Source organism: Leptonychotes weddellii, chromosome 9, assembly GCF_054177405.1.
Source record: "Leptonychotes weddellii isolate Sample4059 chromosome 9, ASM5417740v2, whole genome shotgun sequence".
NCBI lineage: Eukaryota > Metazoa > Chordata > Mammalia > Carnivora > Phocidae > Leptonychotes > Leptonychotes weddellii.
The window spans coordinates 105,319,647-105,336,274 of NC_138377.1; the positions used below are offsets into that span (position 1 = coordinate 105,319,647).

At 42.7% G+C, this 16,628-nt stretch overlaps 1 protein-coding gene across 4 annotated transcripts in view; it reads right to left on the reverse strand.

The window, feature by feature from the left end:
- Window positions 1–5,265: 5,265 nt before the first annotated feature.
- GABRA5 (gamma-aminobutyric acid type A receptor subunit alpha5) overlaps window positions 5,266–16,628 on the reverse strand; it is an 87,944-nt gene continuing 76,581 nt past the window's right edge. For all 4 annotated transcript variants that reach the window (XM_006728252.3, XM_031039629.2, XM_031039646.2 and 1 more), the window contains exons 8-11: window positions 16,014–16,157; window positions 12,827–12,979; window positions 9,855–10,066; window positions 5,266–6,283 (exon numbers count right to left, since the gene is read on the reverse strand). In XM_006728252.3, the coding sequence (XP_006728315.2) occupies window positions 5,981–6,283; window positions 9,855–10,066; window positions 12,827–12,979; window positions 16,014–16,157 (812 nt within the window). In that variant the 3' untranslated portion in view covers window positions 5,266–5,980. The remainder of the gene's footprint in view (window positions 6,284–9,854; window positions 10,067–12,826; window positions 12,980–16,013; window positions 16,158–16,628) is intronic.

Sequence of the window (16,628 nt, forward strand, 5' to 3'; positions counted from 1 at the left end):
TCTGTTTGTTTTAATTCTTGGTTAATTTTTAGTTCTGGCTTCTTAGGTGTCATTCCTGTATCAACATAGCTCTCTCTGCAATTTCTTTACTGTTCATAAAACCCTGAACAGGCAAACAGCATTCCAGATCTCCCAGGAATATGTCAGAGGTGTTCCTAGCCCACTGTGGACATGTAATTACCTAGAAAGATCTTCCTTTTAAATTCTTGTCTGGGCTCCTTCTTGCACAGCTGATAGCACAGCCTTACGAAGGCATGATATGTACCTTCCCTGACTACTACTAGTTTCTACTGTTACCAACTACACCCTGGGAATAAAGTTTTTCCATGAAGCTCCAGGTCAGGTCAAATAGTGGCAAAGCCCTAGGGACAGGTTTTGTGTGTGTGTGTGTGTGTGTGTGTGTGTGTGTGTGTGTGTGAGTTCCAAATCACATTAGCTCCCTCTGGTGGTGGCAAGGCTTCTGGTCTTCACATTATCATTCTAAAGAGTTGGTAGGGAGATGGGAGTATTCCTAAGTTAAAATGGCATAGACTTCTTTATTCCAACTTAGGTTCAGTAGTTTTTCTTCAATAAGTACTTTTATTTGTTGTATGTCTTTGGTTAAATTTCCAGAGTTCTGGAATGATTGCTTTTGATAATCTTGCCAGTGTTGCCATTATTTGTCATAATTTACTGAGGTACTCTACCATCTGGAAGTTTCACCCCTAGATAATAAATTTTATAGTCACTCTACCTAAGGGGTCAGCCTGTTAGCCAGACCAAGCCAGTTGTTGCCATGTGGGGATGTGTTCCCAGTAGTGTTATTATGTGAAAATATGGATAAGTTCGTAAAAATCCTGAAATTTTTATTTTATACATTCCTAAAAAATATTTTCCTTGCATGGGATACAACCACCCCTCCCCAAAGAGGTTTCATGACATCCAGTCTATCCACTTTCTAGTATTCATTCCTCTCTCAGTTCACATTCACTGAGCACCTGTCACTGCCCTGGAATAGTGCTGGCTGCTAGAGAGGCAGTGGTGGCAACATGAAGAATGTAGAATAGATTGGACCTAAATTAGTTTTGGGTCAATTACAGCTCATTTCAAAATTTGCTTTCTAAGATTATACATTATAAAATATAGTATCTGATCTTTGGTTTTGTTCGTCTTTTAATTTGAACTCAGAAAATCTAAGGAAATTCATTTCTTCAGACTTTTATATTAGGGAAATTCAAAGCAGTAAATATTTTTGAATCACAGGTTTCCATAAAGAACCCATGATCATTTCAAGATAAGATACAGGGCATCTGAGTTTGGGATTGAGACAGTCTATTGAAAATGACAGTGACAAACAGATAATCATGCAAATCTTTGATGAAATGAACCTTTTGCACACTTCAGCAGCATTACCTTATATCACTGCAAACCTGGCAAGTAATTGCAATGATCAGAGTTATTCATATTCAAATTCTCACCATGTTTGCTCATGGCATTGATTGTCCCAGATGTAACTAGTATTGTAAAAAAGACATTAAGAGTAATTATTAAATATTTAAAACACTGTTTTCACTGAGAGAACTATGGCATTTCCAATTTTCAAAAAATAGTTCTTTTTGATTTGAAGCTGGTTCTTACAATGGAAGCTAATGTTGATTGAAGACTTGATGTCATCATAGTTATGCTTTCTCCTTGAGGTAGACACCGCCCAATGCAGTAACCATAATCATTTATGTCAGTACTCTGGAAGGAGCAATCACCTCAAGATACTTGGCTCCAGTCAATCAGGGCTTCTCTCTCCCCTCCCTTCCTCCTTCCACCCATCTGCTCCCTGCCTCTTCCTTCCTTACCACTTCCCTCTACCAATTCCCCCACTCACTGTTTCTTTGTCTTTTAGATGGGGGAGGTGGGATAGAGAGTGCTACACTAACAGGTCCATTCCATCAAAAGTAGTTTCTAAGATCACAGAAACACAGAATTTTTATGTAAAAAGGAACAGACTTAATGGTCATGCTTTCAACTACTGGGTATTTACTTCAAAGATGCAAGTGTAGTGATCTGAAGGGGCACCTGTATCCCCAGTGTTTATAACAGCAATGTCCACAATAGCCAAACTGTGGAAAGAGCCCAGATGTCCATCGACAGATGAATGGATAAAGAAGATGTGGTATATATACACAATGGAATACTACTCAGCCATCAAAAAGTAAAATCTTGCCATTTGCAATGAAGTTGATGGAACTAGAAGGTATTATGCTAGGTGAAATAAGTAATCAGAGAAACGTGATTATCATATGATCTCACTAGTATATGGAATTTAAGAAACAAAATAGAGGATCATAGAGGAAGAGTGAAAAAAATAAAACAAGATGAAATCAGAGAGGGAGACATAAGAGTCTTATAAGAGACTCTTAATCATAGGAAACAAACTGAGAGTTGCTAGGGGAAGGGGGATGGAGGGATGGGTAACTGGGTGATGGACATTGGAGAGGTTATGTGTTGTAATGAGCACTGGGTATTATATAAGACTGATGAATCACAGACCTGTACCTCTGAAACCAATAATACATTATATGTTAATTAATTGAATTTAAATAAAAAAATGAAAGAGAGAGAGAGCAAGCACGAGAAGGGGGGAGGGGCAGAGGGAGAGAGGGACAGAGAGAATCCTAAGAGAACTCCCGCTGAGCATGGAGCCTGATGTGGGGCTCAATCCCATGACCCTAAAATCAAGAGTCTAACATTTAACTGACTGAGCCACCCAGGTGCCCCTCAACTTTTTAAAAATAAAATGTTACAGATGTAGTTAAAACCTTTTGTAAATTCTATCTCATTCCATCCCTCACCTTCTGCCTCCCATGTATGCACTATTACACATCAATGGTTTTTCCTCTTGTATCTTTTTATAACTTTATTATATATGAATGTGTAATAAATAAAATACAGTACTGACATGCAAAAAAAAAAAAAGGTCATGCTTTCAGTGAAAAAGACAAAAACAAAACAAAACAAACCAAAAATATCTTTTAGGGTGTTCTTAATAGATAATCATTCAACCAGAGCACAAAGCAAGATTTTTCATTTTAGGTTACATTTTTGTTCTAAATGAACTTCCACCTGGAAGCAATCACATGGTGTTGTGAACTATGAGAACTAAAATCTAGGCCTGCATTTTCTTCTAACATGTGATATGATTTGAGCCAATGGATTAACCTCTTTGGGTTTCAATATCTTTATTTGTAAAACAAATTTCTCATTTGCTATACCTGTTTCCTATAGCTTGTTCCATAGGAGACATAGAACACTATTTCTAAGGCATTCACATACAAATAGGTTAGAAGATTTACAACCTCTTTGTCAACCTTCAGTGAGGTGGGATAGTGTTTGCTATACCATTTTAACTTTGGTGGTTACTCTAAAAACAATTGAACCCAATTATTTATACAAGCATTTAGGCCAACTTTAGTCAAAGCGTGCCCTAGGTAGGTCCATGGATTCCTGAGAAATACAGAAGTAATATTGATTGCTAACTTATTAGAATATTCTATTTATGGTAATGTCAAAAGAGATACATTTAAATACATACCCTCAATCTAAAAGTAGGGCACTGTAATTTATAATTATTTCCAAAAATTTTTATTTCTTGCCTTGTTATCATTCTTCCCAAGGTGATTCTTTATTATGTCCTCATTAAAAATAATAAACACTGAAATATCTACCATACAAAATCAGAGAGCAAAAAACTAATGTGATCTTTTTCACTAAATAGTAATCATTTTTAAGACTGAGCAGCATGTAAATGCAATAGGCATATATTCAAACTGGAATTCATGCAGCAGAGCTCCTAGGATTCTCTGTAATAAAGGCTAGAACTTGTCAAGAAAATTATTGCAACTTGATATGGAAGACATCATTTTCCATTAGATGTTTAAGGTGTCTGCTTGTATAGCCATCTAGACCTAAATTATAGTATATATTTCTCCAAACTACAATGCAATGCTAAACCATGAAGAAATATATAGGCAGACTATAACTAAACAATTGATAAAACAGAAGTTTCATACTGAGCTAGGTTTGCCTTTTGTTATAGCAGATTTTATGCTGTGGCATAAGGAAAAGCACATACATTAATTCTACAAATATAGCACCATTTGTAATTGAGAAATGCTTCTTGCTTGAAGATTTAAGAGCACCTTTTTGTTGACCTTTATCTTTCTATGTGTGATATCCTGAAACCAGGCAGAGATAGTGAAAAATGGGTACCCATCTTTTTAAAGAACAAAATGATCTCTCTTACTACTCTGATTAAATATGATAACTGAATCCCATGAAAAGCCTTTTCAGGATAAATACTTGGAGTTCCCAATGAATGGATGTTAGGGGCATTTACATGGTTATTCAAGATGAAAGGTGTTGCTGAATGTCTGCCTATGTGTGTGTCCATGGCCGTGACTGTGTCTACCAAACACAGTGAAGTAAACTGGTATTAAAGAACTATGTACCACTATGTAGTCAATTTAGGCAGGCCTAATTTTGATGCTGTGTGCTAACCATCATAACTCCCCTTTTATAAGTCCAGCTGAGTCACAGAGGAGGCAGGAAGTGTTTATTTTATACATGTCATTCCTGGATACTTCCCTTCAACAGTAAGTAGATGGTCCAGATGCAGTACTTTGCATCACTGTCCATAAAAAGCAAAAGGAAGGAGCGAGGACTGAGCAGTTACCTTGCCCATAGCAAGCACCCACTGTGGGAACACCCTCAGGTAGGATTCTATCAGGTAGAGACCCATGTGACATATGTGATGGCAATGGACTTCTCGTTTTACTCATTTACCCTGTGGTTGAAATTGCTTTCTCTTTACCATGCTACTCTAGAGAATTAGATTCAAACAGACATGAACCACCAAGAGATTTTTTTGCAAGCAATTTCATGACTGGTTTTCTTTATGTCATTTTTAGGAAATGAGCCCACCAAAATATGGAATTTTTTTTTTCAAAAAATGACATTTATCCACAGGATTGGTTCATTTTTTATTTTTTAATGAACATTTAAGGTTCATATACAAAAGCTAACAGAGCAATAAGTCAATCATGAAATAAGTACAAGGAAACAAAATGAAAAATAACTCAATTACAATTTCTCACCACTGAAGCACTACGCGCTGGCTGCAGCAAGAGGTGGTCAATGTTTCAGCCAGTGAATGCATGGGCCAAATGCCAAGACTGTCATCACATCGCTTGTTGTGTTAACACTTCCTTTTCTTTCTCTGATCAGTATTCAGTTGGGTGGGGAGGTGGGGCGGGGGGAGAGAAATGTTTCTTTTCAAAAAAAAAAAAAGATTTTTAAAGGAGTTGATTTTTTTCCTTGGGGAAATAATTTATCTGTTAATCTAACATACCATATATTTCTGTTATTAAATTTATCTGCATAAATATTTGCCTAATCTATTTCTTAATGTAAGATCATGCAGTACTTTCTAATTTCAGAACAGTAAGAATTATCAAAGGCAATTAGTTTGTACATAAATGCCCACAGTTTCCTTTTTAATGAAAAATGTGCTCTTTGTGATCTTTGTTTCTTGCAAGAGAGTTGGTCAAGTAATAATCATGGAGCATTTCCTAAAATATTTATTTGCTGGGAAAATTTGTATGAAATGACATTTGAAGTATAAAAAACATTGTTAGGTAACACTTGGAACAGTTAAAAATATACTTATCTTGTTTGTAAACTATCAGTGTAAGATACTGAGTGTCTGAGTGTCAGAGCCATTGTCTCCTGTTTTTCTAGAAAGTTTGCTTTATTTATCAATGTGACATCTTTGAAACATCTGACGTTATATATAGAAACATCAAGGCAATATTATTTGTACATATTATTAAACATGCAAAAATTTCCTGAAAGATAGTGCCCGAATATGGAAAATCCCTCTGAGCTCAACCTCTCCTTGGTACCATTCTGCTGGAAGTATGGCTCTCTTGGAGTTTGGGAGTGTGGTGGGTTATTTTGGAGAGGCAGCCCCTTTAATCACCGGTTCCCTATTCAAATATGTTGCCCAGTAAACTAAGTTGAAAGTGCCAAACAAGACTGGGAATACAATTCGGGACATTTTGTCAATCTTGCTGATGCTGTTGTAAGTCTTTTTGTTTTCAGAAGTCTTCTCTTCAGAAGGCTTTACTGAGGCTGAAGATGCATTTGAGGTCCCTGCAGGGGTCTGTTCCTTTGGGATGTTGGGGGGGTGGGTCATCTTCCCAGTAGTATAAGCATTTGTTGACTTATTTAATATGAGTTCCCGCTCCTTTTTCTGCAAAATATAATAAGATTGTAAGGGCATGACATTCGCAGGCAACTGTCAACTCATTTTTGAAGATTCGAAAGGTTTATCTCTCAAAAGACAGATAGAGAAACATTAGCTTAGCTCTGGGGAGGGCAGTTCTCCACAGACTTCTAAGCCTACAACCCCACATGGCCAGTCTTGAATAAAAAATTCTAGAACAGGCAAAATAATTCATGGCAAAAAAAAAAAACCAGAACAGTAGTTGTCTTTGTTGAGGTGGAGACTGGAAAGGCCTCTGTTGATTGGGAAGTGGCATGGTGAACTTTCTGGAGTGCTAGTGATGGTCTCTATCTTGACAGGGATTTGCGTTACACAGGTGAACATGTTCAAAATGCAGCAAATGTATCCTTAATATCTTTGTATTTTACACTATGCAAATTTTTCTTTGAAAGAATCAAATGGTAAACAAATACTGAACTGTAATTAATGACATACATAAATTTGTATGTATATAAATATATTTACTGGGAAATGTACTGTCCTTTAAAATTTACTTTGAAATGGATAAGAATATAAGATGGATTGAAGATGAGTGAATGCATGGATAGACAGATGACAAACAGACAGCAGTGACACATGCATAATAAAATGTTCATAATAGAGAGATTTTCATTGTAAGATTCTTTAAACATTGCTGCCATTTTGCAAATGTACATGATAAAACACTGCAAAAATTCTGTTCCATTAATATAGTGCCATTAAGTAAAATTTACTTGAGAAAACACAGGAGAGTAAATTAAAAGAAACATATCAACCATTAAAACTGTGGAAAAGATAAGAAGTAGAAAGGAAACACATGCAGCAAGGAGCAAGAAGAAGCAAGTGAAAAGAGAGGTAGTGTAAATATGGAACCAGAGGCAAAGAGCATGGTGACCACCTGGGGACATGGTGAGGTAAGCCACAACAGTCCTGCGCCAGAGTAGGGACCCTCTGGGCCACTCTTCAGAAATACTACAGCTCTTCCATATACCAATGATCATGTGTGCACCCACACTGTTCTGCCAGAGAAACTTTTTTTTTTTTTAACTACCTTGAATGGCTCCCATTTCTTGGTGGGGCCAAGAAAAGAACAGACACTTTAGGAGACACTATTAATCTATCCTGGTAGTGCATGTTTTACTTGGGGAGATGAGCAGCAGCACAGGATTCAGCACAGTCACAATGGCTGTAGTGTTCCTGGAGATGTGCCCTGGTCCCCTTTCCAGGATGACTTGCTGCCCAACTGCAGGAAGAGTGGCTGGAAGACATCCTCCAGCTCCAACTCCTTCAGGGTTGACTTCAACTTCTTCCTCTACTGAATGTTGCTCTAAACAAGGTCTGTTCTTTCACTGGTGTTCACCCTTAAAAAATACCCTGCACCCCAAACTCTTAGCTGGCATTTGCCTCTGGAGACCCAACATGTGACAATAGTGAACCTAGTCTATTTTTCAAGCTCTCTACTTCTAAGTAAAAGTCAGTTTATGTGAGTAGGCTAATACTATGTTTACTAATTCATGTGTACTACCCATGTCTAACAGTGTGACTTGCCCACCTGAATGCCTTTAGATGCCCTGATGCTTCAACTGCACAGCACCTTTCAGGCCTAAGGGGTAGGATACCCAGCACCACAGCCTTCTGGAGAACATGTAGTCTTGAAGTTGCACAAGACACTGAAGTGTGCTGCTTATTCTAAAAGATCAGTACTAATCTAGGACTAGGCAATCCATGTTAGCTTCAACTGTCCCTCTCCTTTCAGGTTTGGATCTATGGCAAGTAGTAACAACAGTGGAGTCAAGTGTGAAAGTGGTGGCTGACAAGGATGGTGAGCCTACATGACATTTTGGGACTCTCCATTCATCCCTTTCTCTTAGACTCATAGCTATGAGCCTGAGGCCTCAATTCCTGTAATAAGCTCCCATCTGCTTTCCTACTCAGACTTGGCTATCTCCAGTCCACTGTCACGTGGCCACCAAGACCCAGCCCTTAGTAATCATTTAATTTCTGGCAACACAGTGCTGGGTGTTGGGAAGTCTTCCCTCCCAATTCCATTCTTGTTCCTCCCCCCACAAACCTCCTCCACGGCTCCTTTGTCTTCATCATCAAGTCCAGATGCTCTGTCAAGAATCCCCAGTCCGCCTCTACAAATGTTTTCCCAGGTCACCACCAATCATCCACTGTGGTCAGCTCACTCCTATTCTCCCACTTGGTCCCCAACCCCCAAAACACACACTCCTGAGGTTGCTACTTATCAAGGCCCTCCCTCCCGTCCCTTCTCCCTTGAGAGGGCCCAGCATGGATCCCACTAGGCCTTCCTCCAACCGGGGAAGCTGGACTTGGAAATGGGTTTTCCATGACTGAAACTCTGGCATGGGAGGGGACTCCTGGGAAGGAGGAAGGAAATTGCTGTGTTAAATGCAAAAAGCAAGCATGAGGCCATCAGTGAGACAGAGCTGAATGTTCTCAACAAAAAGAGTGTCCTGGGTTGCCATTCCTGATTTGTGGCCCTGGCTGGGAGGTCAGGCCACAAAATTCCAGTCTTCTGTAATACCTTCCAGGACTCCCTTCATGCTGAGTTCTCACGGACAGATTTTTTATTTTTAAGGACAGATTTTTACTTGAAGTCTACCCTGTTAACTTTGGCCTGCTCTTGTCTCAGAGGAAAGGCTTTACCTATTTGTTTAATGCATGGTATAATTAGCAGTTTATGCTGTGCTGTTTTATTTTCTGTTCCATAAATGTTATTCTCATCTCCCCCAAGGACATGGTTCAGCTTGGAATTCTGTGTAACCTCTTTTCTTCAACTATTCCTTAGATTTAGGCACCAATCATCCTCTAAATATCTGGCATTTAATTGCTTTGAACAGACTAATGCTTTCCACAATTACTGTGCATCATTTAAGTGAACCAAATCATCTCCTCAGTGGAACTGGGTATATTTTGAGGCTTCTAGGAGGTCACATTGCTCTCCTCACGTCTTTAGAGCCACCCTGCAGAAAATCTACTGCTTTGAAGTGACAAAAGAGTGAACAGAAGATGTATAATTCAAAACTGGACAAGTAATCACCGAACAGACAGGAGGTACTTTAGCAAAAATAATAGGCCTAAGTCTTCGCAAGCCCAAGCCATTCACACGACATCAGACCTTTTGCTTGATCGAAGCGGATGATTCAAAACAAAGTGGAAACAGGACCTCTTGCAATAAGACTTGATAGGGTCGGGTGCCTGGGTGGCTCAGCTGGTTAAGGGACTGCCTTTGGCTCAGCTCATGATCCTGGAATCCCGGGATCGAGTCCCGCATCGGGCTCCCTGCCCAGCAGGGAGTCTGCTTCTCCCTCTGACCCTCCCCCTCTCATGCTCTCTCTCTCTCATTCTCTCTCAAATAAATAAAATCTTAAAAAAAAAAAGACTTGATAGGGTCCTTGAACATAAGGGAAGGGGTTATTTTTTCACTGGTGGGGTGGGGGGAGATAGGGAGGAGAAACACCTGTCTTGTATTTGATATTTTATATCAGGTACATTTTCTCTGGAGGAAGGGGGAAAATGAAGGGGGAAAATTTACCTTGACCTTGGCTGCTTCTGAGGCTTTTTTGCCATCCCAGGCCCAGCCTCTCTTTGTGAAATAGTTGACGGTAGCAAACTCGATCAGCGCGGAGAACACAAAAGCGTAGCACACAGCTATGAACCAGTCCATGGCTGTTGCATAAGCCACTTTGGGCAGAGAGTTCCGAGCACTGATGCTGAGAGTCGTCATGGTCAGCACCGTGGTCACCCCTGTGGTTGTTAGCAATGGGGCAGGGGCAAGGAGGGTCAGGCAGGGAGAATGGAAACAGGAATCAGTATTGGCACCCAGACCCTAGTATAATATCCTTGACCCTGACAGATGAAGACAGGAAAGGAACTGGTTACTTTTATCCCCAGACAGAACTTCCCTCTCTCCTGTTTTCCTAACATTTAACACATTCATAGCATTTATATTGCTTACTTGATTTATCTTATTAATTGGCTCCTTCCTCTAGAATATAAACTGAGGAGGGTAGGAACTGGGTCTGATATATACACATACTTTGTGTCCCCATTGTCCCGAACCAAGCCCAGATGACAGCTCGTGTCCAGGAATGGTGTGTTGAATAGGTGGTATTCCTCTGTGGCAATGGGGCAATACCCAATTGAGAACAGGTAATGACATTCATGCGCCATCTAGTGAAGTGTTTCAATAAAATTTGCTTATGCACCCTGTGAGTACGGGGCTCAAGGCAAACTGAAGAGTCAGACTTGCTTTTACATGATTCACCCAACTTGCAGACTTCCAGGAACCGAGCAGCCAATTGCAATAGAAATACTCTGTCTGAATCTGGATCTCAGCACTTCACTCTATCCAAGAGGGATCAGTGTCCCCTCAGAGCCCTTGTGCGAGGCATCTGTGGCTGTCTGCCTTGGCTTCTGTGGAAACTCTGCAATGACCATGCAACAAGGCCAGACTGTTGGAGGGGGACATCCAGGACTGGCAGATTATGAGCCATCTCTCTTAGTATCCACTAAGTGCCAGACTGATCTAAGCCACATTCTGGATGGGTGTCATTACCCCAATTCACAGACAACAAGCTTAAAGATTTAAAAATATTTAGCAATGTACTCCATTTCACTAGCTGGCAAATGAGAACCCATATTCGGACCCAGGTCTGCAGGACCCTTCACAGCCCATGCAGCTTCCACATGCTCTGTGCCCTCCTCCTTACCGCAGTTTTGTCTGCACGAGGGTGCACCTATGTGCATGGGGTGTGGGTGAAATACACTTGTTACGGGTTGAATTGTGTTCCCCCGAATCCACATGTTGAAGTGCTAAGCCCCATAATTTCAGAATGTAACCTTACTTGCAAATACAGCCTTTACGGAAGTAATCAAGTTAAAATGAGATTGTTAGGGCAGGCCCTGATCCAATATGACTAGTGCCACAGACATGCACACAGCGTGCGAAGACTGGAATTATCTGCCACAAGCCAAGGAGCTACCAGCTAGGAGAGAGGCCTGAAACAGAACCTTCCCTCACAGTCCTCAGAAGGAACCAGCTTTGCTGACCTCTTGATTTGGGGCCTGTAGCCTCCAGAACTGAGACAATTAATTTCCATTGTTTAAGCCACTCAGGGCGTGGTACTTTGTTATGGAGCCCTAGGAAATCAGTAGAGTACCCAGTACGTCATGTCGCTGGTGGTCACAGCAGCTGAGTTTTCATCCAACGTCACCCTTCAAAGGTATTTATATGTACCCATTGAGCATGGTACCATGCGTGGAATTAATGCTTAGTGAGAAATCAGTAGGCATCTTTGATTTTTCTTAGAAATCCACTTAATCATTGTGCTGGGGGAAAGTGTTCTGTGCATGAGCTTGAACAGGCTTCTCGCAACTTCTTGGGTCCTTTAACATCCCAACGTGCACTGGGAAGCTCCCAGAAGAAACAGAAACTAATATGCAGCATTCTTCAAACTAATTTTTTTTCCCCTGCCCACCTGCTAATATTCCCCTGAAGAGCTGGGGAGCACTGCCTGGCCATGAACCAACCTCCACACCCCTCTGAAACATTCCTGAAGCTAGATGAAGCAAGGCAAGTGAAGCTGGCCATGTAGGTAGAAAGATGCTCTGACAGGAGTACTCCTGGGCCATCACTTAGAAACTCCCTGGGCTCTCAGCTCCCTACAACATAAAATGCAGGTCATGGTTTCCTTCTTCGCAATAGTAAGAGCTGAGGCATGAAGTGTACCTTACAGTTTAGAAATATGTCAGCATCCATTACCACAACTGACCTGCAAAACTACCTTTAGTATTGCTACTCAAATGTGAGGAAGCAGAGCTTCAAGGTAAGAGTTAAATGCTCAACTATGTCTGCTCTGCCGAGGCACCTCCCGAACTAGATCTTGCTAAACCTAACGTATATCTTAGGGATGCCAAATGATGTTGTTCCAGATTCTTATCATATATATGTGTATATGTATATGTGCATATCTATGTATAATATATATGCATTATGTATATATATATACAGATATCCACATATTCATATCATATACCCCATAAATATGATGGTATATATGATATATAGATATGTAATTTATTATTACCATATAACATGTGATGGATTGAATGCCCCTTGGGAGTTCATTTTAAAGTGGCACTCACATTTCAAAGAAAACTGCCTGATAACCATACAAAGTAGTACTTTGGGAGAAGTGTGAAAACACTGTAGCAAAATCTCACATAAGACAGATTGCCGGCAGTTTCAAATCTTAAAAAAAGGCTACCAGCAAAGGCTTTTCAAAATGGAAACAACGATCAAATAGACCATGCATCATTTTCTAAACCCTTGTTAGAGGGCCATCCTGAATCCTAATCCTTAACGTTGACTTCTTAACGAATTGGTCTGTTTGTTTTCCAGGTCACAGAACAGACAGTAGGCACTAGGAGTTTAGAGGCTGTTGTTTGGAGGTAGTTAGAAGCAGTCCCAAAACACCTGTGCAGGTCTGGCCTGGGGACACTCACCAAACACTGTCCTGGCAGGGACCGATTCTCTGTTCAGCCAAAAGGACACCTGTGACAAGATCACGGTCATTATGCAGGGAAGGTAGGTCTGGATGACAAAGTACCCGATCTTCCTCTTCAGATGGAAATGAGCCGTCATGATTGTGTATTCGCCTACAAATAAGCAAATTAATGCAGGATAACCACCTGTCCTGGAATCCTGCCTGTCACTCCTGCTCCTGGACCAGAGCTAGTCCTTCTCTACACCTTCCCCTTGGAAAACTATTAGTTTGTATTGTTGGAGTAAAGGAGAGAATGGAGGATGCAGGGATTTCTTCACTGTCATTTTATAAGTAAGTCTTCTGAGCCACAGCCTCTGAAGAGCCTTTGCTGGTGGATGTTTTTCCTGGGGAAAATCAGATTTGTGTGTTTTCTTAATCCCTGGTCACAATCTGTGTCACTCTCTGCCCACCCCCTCGCTGCTACTGCCATCAGGATTTTAGGATTTAGCCTCTCCAGATAGAACTCAGGACATCACAGAGCTCTGTTGCAGGTGGAGAATTTTTCTCCCTATTTCCCAGCCAGGGAAGGCTGGAAGAAGCTAGGGGTGACCAGCCCCTGCTCCGTGCTCCCTGCCAGACCGAGGTGGAGGGTGAGCACCAGCAGCTGGAGGAGGCCACGGGCCCTGGCAGCCCTTCCCTCCCGCCGCCTACCAGGGAGATTGGGGCATTTCCTTGGCGATGCCCCAGTGCCTTCTCTGGATCTGCCTGGCAGTGTGGGAGGCCTGCGGGGACCTTCCGTTCATCGCTGAGAATGATGCTACCTTGATGGTGAACTGGTAAGGAGCTGAGATGGGCTGCAGTGGGAGGGTGTGTGAATGGCTGTCAGCTGGAGAGTCTCCAGGGCTAGAAATTTTTTTTTTTTTAATTCAAGTACAGTTAACATACAATGTTATGTAAGTTTCAGGTATACAACATATTGATTCGGCAATTCTGTACATTACCCGGTGCTCACCGTGATAAGTGTAGCCACCTTCGATCACCATATAACATTATTACAATATGATTGACTGTTCCCTGTGCTGTACTGTTCATCTCTGTGACTGCGCTCTGGGGAGATGGGAAGGCTGCTTTGAGAAGCCGAGGCAGAGTTAAGCTGATCTGAGGACAAGAGTTCTTTCACTGAATTGCAACGAGTAGACAGTGTGGCCGGGTGGAACCGCGAAGTGGGGAGCAAGGGCGTGAGGCCCCCCGAAGCAGACCCAGTGGGAGCCGTCTATTCAGGGGGCGGTCTGCTGGAGACCAGTGTGGAGCACTGGGACGTCTGAGCCAGATAACACAGCTCCACGCTTGCTTTTGGAATCAGAGCCCAGAGCTCAGCACGGCCAGCTGTGGATGTGTCCCTGCCTTTTCTCACAGCTGGCCAGATGTCAGAGGCAGAGGGAACCTCATGCAGCAAAATATGCCCCCTTACAGAAAAAGAGAGCAAAGTTCTCAGCAGTGACTGCCGCACACCAGCGGCGGCAGACCACGCTTTCCCCATAGTTCCGAGGTGGGTCGCAGCAGAGAGCGGCTGAGCTGGCTCTGTCACAGGGACAAAGAGAAGGAGGACGAGGTATTTCTGATGGCATGGACCAGACCTTTATCGCGATCCAATTTTGCATCTCCTTAACATCTGAGAAGAGGGGAAATGCCACTCTATTTCTCTGCAGTAGGGTTTGATATTACTCTCTTACTTAAAATGCTTTTACTGTTGTTCTTTTCATTCTGGTTTTTTGTTTTGTTTTTTAATTTGATTATAGTTGACACACAATGTGACACTAGTTTTGGGTGTACAACATAGTGATTCAACAAGTTTATGCGTTATGCTGTATTTGCCACAAGTGTAGCTACATCTGTCCCAATACACCCCTATTACAGTATCACTGACTATACTCTTCATGCTGTGCCTTTGATTCCCATGACTTACTCATGCCTTCATAGGAAACCCCTACCTTCCACTCTCCTTCACCCATTTTGCCCATCCCTTCATCCCCTATCTTATTTGTTTTATTTTTGAGTTGAAGGTAACAATATCAGATAATGTTTTTTTAAAAAGACCATCTTTTTAGAATGCGAAGAGGCAGAAACCCCATTTACACATTTTTAAAGAACCATATGAAACAATTCCTCCATTAGCATGGCGATTCTTTACCCCACACATCTGCCATGCCGCCTTTTCACTGTTCCCATAAGGTCAGGCTACCACCCTCCCAGTCCTGCCAGGCTCTCTCCCCTCTCCCCAGGATGCCCAGCACAAGGCCAGTGGGCAGGCTCTGGGAGCCTGTATGTAGAGGAGGCATGCACTCAACGTCCGTGAACTTCCTGCCGGCTGTGAGGTTTGGCAGTGCGGACAAAGAGTGGTGCTGACCAGGGTACGTTTTGGGGCTTACAACTCATCCCCGCGACAAGGGCCCACACCATCCCTGCTACACTTTTCTTCTCTGCTGTGGAGATTCTCTGTGGCCCTGCAGTCTCCTCTTCTGCTAACAGCCAAGCCTCCTGACTGCTAAGGCTGGGCCTCCTGTGGCCAGGAGTCAACCGAGGACACACCTTGCAGGTGCAGCAAGCAGAACACGCTCTGTTCTTTTGGACATCTCACCCATTTTACATTAGGTGAAGCCAGGTTGTGCTGGGCCTGTGGTACTCAGCCCAGGCGTATGCATGTGACAGCGAGAGCCCCTTCCTTCTTGGTGAGGCCTCAGCTGTTTCTATGCTGCTTGGTTGTGCTTTCCAAAATTCAACCCCTGGGAAATCTTCTTAGAAATGTTCAAAACAGAAGTTAGGGGAGCAGGTAAACAGGAGCACCTGCAGGAAGCTGTCTTCCTTTCCTGCAGAGACTGCCGCCTCTGTATACAAGCAGGTTCATGTGGCTTCCAGGCAGAGCATGCAATCATAGGCGTGTGCTCACTCGAAGGCAGACACACCTGAGATCATACCTCCCACCGCCCTTAATACTACCAGCCACTGCAGCTGGTGCCTCCCTGTGCCACTGCAGGGACTGCGACCCGAACTGGAGGGCTCCTTGTGGCCAGTACTGCACAATGACAGCCATGCCCCAGACTGCTAAGCAGAACTGAGGTGAGCCGGGGGGCATCCTCCCCACAAACATGCCACAGGAGCCCTGAGCTCTCCCAGGGTGCAGCCTTCTGCATTCACTTGGGTCTCACCTGTGCTGGTGCTGATGTTCTCGGTGCCCACCGTCTGCCCCATCAAGTGGTACTGGTTCAGCCTGGAGCCATCTTCTGCCACCACCACTGACTTAGTGGTGCCATTGGTCCAGACATAGACAACTTCGGAATTAGGATATGCATCTGTATTGGGAGGGGCAGAAGGTGGTATAAACGTGGAATTATTTTCAGCCTGGCACAACCAAAGATGTTTGTAAAAGTAGCAAGAGAGATGATTGGAAGGTCAAAGTTAAAGGACCTGAAGAATGCACAGGGTGGTCAGACCAGGGCAGACGTCACCACTGTTCAGGTCCTTCTCATTTCTAAATATCTGAGTGGTCAGCAGTCAGTGCCTGGTGCTTCCTAGTATGTATTTTGTCTGTAGGGTACACTATTGCATGGACTGAGACGACAGTGCTGGGGGCTCTCCCAGCTCTGTGGTCTTGGGCAAGTCACTTATGCTCTGTGCCTCAGTTCTTCCATCTGTAAAATGGGGCGGTAGTAGCAGCTACTTCTTCAGGCTCCTGCTATCATGATACAAGCTCTTTAATGACCTCATGCACAGAGCGTATGAGCAGCGCCTGAGTGCGTGAGCTATGATAAACGTTCCACTTT